Source organism: Suncus etruscus, chromosome 17, assembly GCF_024139225.1.
Source record: "Suncus etruscus isolate mSunEtr1 chromosome 17, mSunEtr1.pri.cur, whole genome shotgun sequence".
Taxonomy (NCBI): domain Eukaryota; kingdom Metazoa; phylum Chordata; class Mammalia; order Eulipotyphla; family Soricidae; genus Suncus; species Suncus etruscus.
In genome coordinates this window covers 66,699,134-66,707,927 of record NC_064864.1, presented here as the reverse complement: position 1 = coordinate 66,707,927, position 8,794 = coordinate 66,699,134, and the positions used below count along the sequence as shown (strand labels likewise).

General features: G+C 44.1%; 1 protein-coding gene across 1 annotated transcript; it reads left to right on the top strand.

Moving 5' to 3' along the window:
- The first annotated feature begins 7,467 nt into the window (after positions 1-7,467).
- Positions 7,468-8,542, top strand: LOC125994962 (39S ribosomal protein L30, mitochondrial-like). Its single transcript, XM_049764533.1, is given in 3 exon segments — positions 7,468-7,800; positions 7,999-8,072; positions 8,434-8,542. Coding segments are annotated over 3 exon segments (396 nt in total). The 5' UTR covers positions 7,468-7,587.
- The last annotated feature ends 252 nt before the right edge of the window (positions 8,543-8,794 follow it).

The window sequence follows — 8,794 nt, the reverse complement described above, 5'->3', positions numbered from 1 at the left end:
GGTTCTAGCCACCCTCATGCCCATCCAGGATTCAGAAACAAGGTCACTGATGCCCATAAATGTGGCCTTCACATCTGTCTCACTGGATGACTAGGCAGTTGCGCAGCTAATCAAAAGACAAAATTTCTACCATTGGGTTTTGCTTGTTTTTGTTTTCTTGGGTGACAGGTTGAGGTATTGGGAAGCAGGTGTCAGGCTGTGAGGTTACAGCATCCTTTCATCTGACCCATTCCAGCTATTTCTCAAAAATGTTGCTCATACAGAAATTGCACATGTCAGAGAAGAATTGTACATCAATTTCCAGAAAACTAAGGGGTGTGTGCGTGTGTGTGCTAAACCCAATTTTCCTATTCTTCCTCTATTCACTCCATATTCTTGGACATGTTATGTAAAAGTTCTGCTCTTAACTTCTCTCATCATCTTCATGTGAGGGATGAAGAAATGAAAGCATAATGGAGTGAAGTGACTTGCTTTGGAGTCACACAGTCTGTGTTGGAGATGGAACTTGACTCCAGGAACCTAACCCTTGAGTACTAAGTAGATTGACTCAAAGCACAGGGTCAACACAGGGTGTGGGTGTGGGGTGTTTTCCCAAGACACCCACAAGGACTGCTGTTGGCTGTTGCTTCTGCACTATCTTATCTGGTCTCTGCTTCCCATTGCATAGTGTTCCCTCTTTGCCCCTGCTGCAAGGAGCCCTATCTAAGTCATGGGAAATATGGACACCCACTGAGCCACCAATGGGAACCCCAGCAAGGCACCTTCTTTTACATCTGAGATGTCTGTTTAGCAGTCAATGGTGGGAGGCTTACTTTTGTCTTAGAACCTTCTGTAAGTTCTTAGTGTTGTGCTTTATTGGTATGAACCCAATGACAGAGCACCAAGAATAAATGTGATAAGTTCACCTTGGCTTGTTGCAGGAGGAATAGCCAGAATTGCTTCTTATGGTGAAGGAGGAAGAAGGGTACATCTGGGCTCATCCTTGGAGATGCCCAGCCCAGGAGTGGCCTTGCTGACTTCCCTCCCTTCTCTGCCACCTGTTCTCCACACAACTGTGTTTCTTTCTACCAGGAGCCCCTGTGTCATGCCAGAATTAGAAGTACAGCTGCAGGATGGCTCTGTACATGAGATACTCATGAGTGTGACACATGTTGAGGTTGGAAAAAGCATAGGTATGTCTATGCTTCTCCTCCTGGGATCCCAAGGAGCCAGAACAGCATTCCCAGCTGGCCTGTAGAGGCTGAGAGATATGGGGCACAGAACCATGAAACCCCACTGGCCCCTGAGCTAGCTGAGCTCATCTAGGCTGAAGGCAACTTCAAGACCAGAGCTGCTGTCTGCAACCTAGACCAAGAGCTATAGTTGTGTCCTTCCCTCTGTCCTCCTTCAACTTGCTGGGTCCATTGTCAATGAGGAAAGGAAGGGAGTAGGCTTCCAAAGCCCATCAGAACATGAGTTATCAGTGAAAGGGAAGTTCTTACCAGACAAAATGCATTCTGGGCCAACAATATCTTTGTCATTCCACACATTTACCCTCCATTTTAGAACCTTTCTGTTCACACAATCTCTTTCATTGTCTGGAGACCCTTTTCTCTCAGACTTTATAACCACAAACTTATTTTTTCTATCACTTTTAAATAAGTGGTGTAGACCTGTTAGATGATTTCTCATTCCTTCCTTCCTTTTCTTTCTTTTGCCTCTTTCTTTCTTCTTCCAGAAAACCCAGATATAAAATTGTGGTGCAAAATTTGTAGATAATTGGATCTAACAATTGTTATTTATTATCCTTAATTTCCCACCTTCCTCTTTTTTTTTTTTTTTGTTTTTGTTTTTGGGTCAGACCCAGTAGCGCTCAGGAGTTACTCCTGACTCTCTGCTCAGATGTCACTCCTGGCAGGCACAGGGGACCATATGGGATGCCAGGATTTGAACCACTGTCCTTCTACATGCAAGGCAAATGCCCTACCTCCATGCTATCTCTTCGGTCCCTACCTTCCTCTTCTTTGGTCTTAACATTTTTGTCTCTGTCTTTCCTTTTCTTTATTTAAATAAAAAATGGTCTCTCCTACCCTCTTTTCCACCTTTCCTCCCTCCCTTCTCTTTGCTTTTCTGTATGAAAATGCCTCACTTTCTTTTGGGGGATGAGCAAACATTTAATCAATAAAATGAAAAATCTCTTTAGTTTTGGGTGAACGGCTGCTCAGGATAAACACAAAATTGTGTAGTTTTAGTGTCTTGGGAATTATACTTTGAGTTAAACTGACTTATTAAAAAATAAATGCTCAAAATAAGAGAAATGATCATTAACCTCGCAATATCAGCACAACCTATGGCTTCAAGATTCTCCCAACACCGGCTCCATGGAAACTAATTAGACCAAGTCTGACCCAAGATGCATGCAATCTGTCCAGCATCTCTAGAAATTCACTGTTTATTGAACTTCATTTGTTTCTTTTCTTTAATTTTAGTTATTGAGGCATAAATGTCCTGAGCACCAACCAGTGTGGGCCCAAACCCAAAAATAACAATCATAAAATAGATTCATTCCAAAAAGGCAAGTTGGAGATTTACCTTCTTGGTCTATGGTAGATGTGCAAAATTACCCCAGAATATTCACAATGACTCTTTTTTGTTTGTTTGTTTAGTTTTTGGGTCACACCCCAGCAGCACCCAGGAGTTACTCCTGGCTCTCCACTCAGAAATTGCTCCTGGCAGGTCCGGGGGACCATTTGGTTTGCCAGGATTCAAACCACCAACCTTCTGCATGCAAGGCAAACACCTTACCTCCATGCTATCTCTCCGGTCCCCTCACAATGACTCTTTTTTTTTTTTTTTTTTTTTTTTTGGTTTTTGGTTTTTGGGCCACACCTGGCAGTGCTCAGGGGTTACTCCTGGCTGTCTACTCAGAAATAGATTAGAGACTTTGACTTTGATACCTTCATGGGCCTTTATAATTTTTAGCTATCTTTGTAATTAACCTAATTTGAAAAGTAGGGGCCATAGTGATAGTCTAGTGGGTAGGGCTCTTTCCTTGCACATCATGGGTTCTATCTCCAGCATCACATATTGCCTCTAGAGCCTGCAAGGAGTGATCCCTGAATGCAGAGCCTGGACACTGACAGGTATACTCCTAAAACAAAACCAAAATATCAAATCAAATAAAATCAATGCAACAAAATTAAATGAGCTCTTCCTGGCTTATTGCATAAGGAATGTCAGCAAAGCTTCTTAACTGGAAGGAAGAACAGGAATCTGACCCCGCTAGCAATTCTCTCTATTAAGGCCATTGTGCCACTTATTAATGTATAATTCAATGCTCAAAAAGCACTAATTAATACCTAGACCCACAAAAGTATGGCCCTTGTCCTTGGAGCACAGCTTTATATATAGAAGCCATTGTTAGACCCGAAACCATATCTAGCCAACTCAGCCAACGCTTTCGGAAGGCCTCTCATCAAACGGGTCTTTTGTCAGGAGCTGAAAACAAAACTACTCAGAAGACTCTCTTTGTTCTTGGAAGAGTCATAGGCAACTAGTACTGTGATGGATGGTGAGAGACAGGAGCTATTGAAGTTATCATGATGTATCTAGTATTGAGTGGATAGTAGACAGAATTTTGTATGAATTTTGTATTTTGAATGAATGAGTGAATAGGTTCATGAGTGAGTGTGACATTGGGCAGAGACAACTTGTGAGAGCAAGCAACAGAAAAGTGAGCAAGTAGGTAATAAAGAAACATCTGAACCTACAACCTGGCTCCCAGACCATTCCAAAAGGTGTCTAGGCCAAAGGTTATTTTTGATGGGCACGAACTCTATTTAGTGGCCAATAAGGTAGATGACTTCATGGTTTTCTGGGCAAGAACAGGAATCAGGAGACCACAAGGCCGGAATCTAAAGCCAAACCGACCATTTATTATCTAAACAAAGAGGAGTGAGCTAATCTTCCTGAACCTGGACCTTTCATCTTTAAATTGGAAACCAGACCTTACCTGCTAGCTAATTGTGAGTGCTGGAGAATGAAAACACTGGGAGCAATTAGTGGGGACCTGGCACGTGCACAGCTGGACTCAGTGGGCAAACCAGAAAGTATTAATGCACAAACCTCTTGGGGTTAGTAATTCCCTTTGGTAGCCTGGCACTAATCCCCTGCAATCAGGGGGAATTAGGAAAGAGTAATTGGATGCTTCGGTTCCTGTGGAGTGAGGGAATGGGCACCATAAAGACAATGAAGGGGCTAGAAGGAGAACCCTGTTTCTGAACAGATAAACTCATTCAGAGAGGATTCTGACCCTGGGTGTTAAGGTCTGGCAACCTTTGGGTGGGACTCTGTGAGACCCTGCCCCCTGCCCTGCCGCACCTGCTTTGAGATGTGAGCACCAACTTTGTCAAAGGCAGTGGATTCTCCACGTTAAGAACAAGAATAGAGCAGCAGCCAAGTCCCCATCTAGCTTCCGGACCCCTGTTCCTCAGGCTGATCAGGGAGGGTTTCCACTCTCCTCAGAGCCAAGAGGCTATATATGCAATATTATCTATTGGCCCTTTAGGGTCAGGTACTGAAGAGCCAGAGTTGAATGAGTTGGGGAATGGGCAATGCTTATAGGAAAAAACGGGTTGAAAGGTCAGAAATTCTACAAAGAAAGTGTGCAAAGGAACCCCCAATAGGCAGCGAGACTACTGCCAGAGCGCATGACCATCAGCATTGGGAAGGGCTTCCACGCTCTGCCAGTGGAAAGATGCAGGAATGGCCGCGTGCCTGTCTACAGCCTTAGCAGGGCCTGTTGGAGCTGAGACGCTGCCTTGGAAAGAGGTGGATTTAACAAAAAGGTGATGATGGCTGGATCCAGCATTGCGCTCTGGGTTGTGTCTGCCTAGGGCCTCACCTCCTCACCCTGCCCCCTGCATTCAGGTTGTAATTCCCTATCCCCACTCCACACACATGCACAGTGGGCATTTGGTCAACTCCTGCCCCTTCCTATAGGCTGCTCTTTCCCTGAAAACATGCTGCTAATTTGACTGCACTCTTCAAAGCACAGACTGGCCTCACCCCCTCCAGGAAACCAGGGTTGCCTTTTTCCTTTACATCCCTGGACATGGAGCTTCAGGCTGGGCCCTAGTCCCCTGAACATTAAAATGTTCATGTTTTTCCTCTCTCTGACTCCACACCTTGGGCTTGAACAGGGTCCCCATGTCTTGCCTTTTCAAACCCGGGGGACCTGTGCATTCTTGATATAGTAAGAACTCAGTAATTGTGTTCTTTGCGGAATGAATAAATTGGCATTGTATGAATCAAGAACCCTTAAAAAAAATGGTCATTTTCAAGGAATTTTCAGCATCGCATGGAAACAATAGACCAGAGCTCTTGTCCCATCTCTTGCAGAGTATAAATGAGGGAGCAAAGGGGCCCTTCCAGAATGCTGAGGACACCAGGGTGGCAGAATGTACCTGTTGGATAAAGTTTGGATACAGAGACCAAAAGAGCCCACAAAATAATCCTTGGCTTTTGCATTGAAAGATCTTCCCTGAAGGCAACATTTTTACTGGCAAATCTAAGTCCTAGGCTCCACTTCTTTGGAAAGGTCCTCAGAAAGCATCTGTTCAAGGACTGGGAGACTCTGGACTTTCTAGACTAAAAGTGTAGGCTCATGGCTTTCCAGACCCAAAGAGGAAATACAGGACTTTCCAGACTGGAAGTGGCTTCTTTTTCCTTTTATCCTCCATAGCCGAAGAATGGAAAAGCCCGACCCCTGTCCTCAGGAAGATTTACAGGCATGTGTGACTCTCCCAGCACAGTCAGGACAACTGACCCTCAGTTCAACCTTCTTAGAAACAGCTTGTCCAAAGGTGAGCCCACCACGGCTTCTCTGAGGATAGAAATCCAATCCTTTTACTGCATAAGGTCATTGTTTTAAGTTATTTGTGTTTTTAAACAGCTGGTTCCAGCATGCATCAAAATGTAAAATACAAAGCAGTTGTGAACATTTTATGCAAACAATGTGTTCAGGTCATAGGCCAGTCTTGTTCCCGTCCAATCACTGCTCAGCAGGGAAGAAGGCCACCCAAAGGCAGGGCAGAGGTGGTCTGATGGAGGGAAGGAGATAAGTTGTCCTTTGGTGGCTTTGCCAAGACAAGTTTTCAGAGTGAGAACTTGTATGAAGAGTTCTGTGAGAATGGTATGGAAATACTGTACATTGAGAGGCTGGATTCCCTCAACCAGTCTCCTCATGGATTCTGCTGAGAGCAACTCAAAGGTTGCTTAATTTAGAAAACAGATAAAAAAAATGGAAGTAGGCTAACTCAGCCAAGATCAATTGTAAAGAAATGCATTACTTGGTGAAATACTATAGATAATTTAGTATCAATTATTTTCAGAGTAGTTAGCATTGGCAGGTTTCATTTAAAAATTTCAGGTACACTAGAGATGTGACTTTGGCGATTAACTTAAAACCCCCAGAGCCTTCATATCTTCCTGCTTAAAATGGTTATTGTGAATCCACCTCTGAAATGCAAGGCACTGAGATCATGTCTTGTGATCATCTCATCTCATCTCATCTCATCTCATCACATACACACACACACACACACACACACACACACACACACACACACACAGTGATGGGCACTACAAAAAAATAATGTACAAGGCTAGAAATAGTAGCACTATTACTACTTCAAGAAACCCTCATTTCCAGTAACTGGGTAATTCTCTCAGATGTATAGGCAGGAGCAGAGGTCAGATAAAAATGATGACATGGCAAGGTAATAAAATCCTGTTTTATTAAGGAAATGACAAGGTGCATGTGGCCTGGTCTAGTACCTATTGGTGAGCTTCTGCCAATAGCATATACTTTTTATTTTTGTGCAGTGACTACAATAAAGCAAAAGATCTGTCCATATTTAGAATCCAAGAAACTGGATCGTTTCACTGTCAGATGAAAGTGCAGCTCACTTGAGAGGGAGTTTTCTTGGATCTCGACTCCCTGAGGCCCCAGCTTCCTGGAAGAATTCCATTCTGGGCCCTTTCTCCCAGAGCGCCGAGCTGTGTCCATACAATTAGTACACCTATCTTTGGCAGCTGAGAAATGCCTGTGGAGCAGGTGAATCTACTTAGGACCCAACCTGATTTTATGGGAGTGACACCAGGGCATTGGACCAGCCATGAGTTGAAGGGTATCCGAGTTTGTCATTGTTCCAAGAGCAGTTTCATAACGGCCATAAAACAAATGCTCTGTTTAGCTGGAGGTGAGGAACTCCAGCTGTGAGTCTAAGAATGGTAATGTCTAGGCAAGTTGGCAAACATGTGCTTAAGCCGTTCCTTTGTCTTCTGGAGAGGTTGTAAACTATATCTAAAACGCCCAGGGACTGGGCGCTTCACAGAGGAGATGTGGGTTTGGGGCTAGGTTGGGGCCGGGCAGGCCCGGCCACTCCAGGTTTCTCTGCTCCTCTTGCTAGAAGGGGCATGGCCTGTTGCTGACTTCCCGAGCTCTGTCTCCCAAGTCTCTGCCTCAGAAGAGCCAGCTGCAGCCATGGCCAGGATCTTGTGCTCAGTACTGAAGAGGACCCCAGGACCACTACAGGGTGAAAGCAAATGGAATCAGTCATATGTTCTGGTTGGATTCGACACAAATTTACCAAGTCAAGAATTCCTGATAAAATGTTTCAGCCTTCACCAGCAGATCATGAAAAATATGGCGGGGATCCCCAGCACCCACATACACTGCATATTGTCACCTGAATCAAAAGCACAATAAGATGGCCATAGTGGGAAAAAGTTATAATCAAGATGCTTGGATTAGAAAAAGTAGACAATCATTTTAGTAACCTATAGGTCCTGTTTTAAAATAGGTCCGTTTTAAAACTGTAAGGTCTATTTTTATGATTTTATGTATGTGATTTAATGTAGTCTAGGTGCAAATTGGGTTTGGATGGAATGTGTCTTCACTGGGACGTTACTGAATCTTGTGTGGACCCTCCATGACCTCACTGCCTCTGATTTTAGGCACACACCCCTCAAGTTCACAAGAATATCCTCTCTGTGAATGACAAACTGAAAGTGGTCAAACATCTGATACGGTTAGTTACCACTGTAGCTTTAGAAATGGTACTATGTATGTGGCCACAGAAATAACACAGCGGCAGGGCACGTGCCTTATATGCGGCCAACCTGGGTTAGTTCCCCTATGCCCCATATGGTCCCCCAAGCTGAGTGCAGTGCCAAGAGTAACCCCTGGCAGACTCTGGATGTAGCCCAGAAATAACAACAACCAAAAAGTATTGTTCTGGGAATATTGTTCTGAAGAAGTAACACAGCAGGGAAGGTGGTTACCTTGCATGTACCTGACCTAGGTTCTGTCACTGGCATTCCCAGAGGGTCTCCCAAGTCTCCCTAAAACAGTTCCCTTGTCTGCTTCTAAGAGAGTCTTTGGTGTTGCAGGATCCAGCCCCTGAAGTTGCCACAAGGGCTACCTGCTGAGGAGGACATGACTAACACGTGTCTCAAGAGCACTGGGGATCTGGTGCTGCACTGGCACCCCAAACCATGATGAAAGATAAAAGTCGGGCGTTGCTAATAAAAGTCATCTCAATTTCAAAAGTAATATAAAATAAAATAAAACGCCCAACTTGCTTTCCTTATAATGAAATAATGAGCACTTACCTTCAGGTGGCTGTTTCTGTGTGCCAGAGATACACAATGATACACAATGATTATTAACCTGGAAAAAAAGGGCCCTAAATCTCAGGGATCCACAATCACAGAGATCCTTTTTCTGTGAAATGATGCAAACATAAAATAA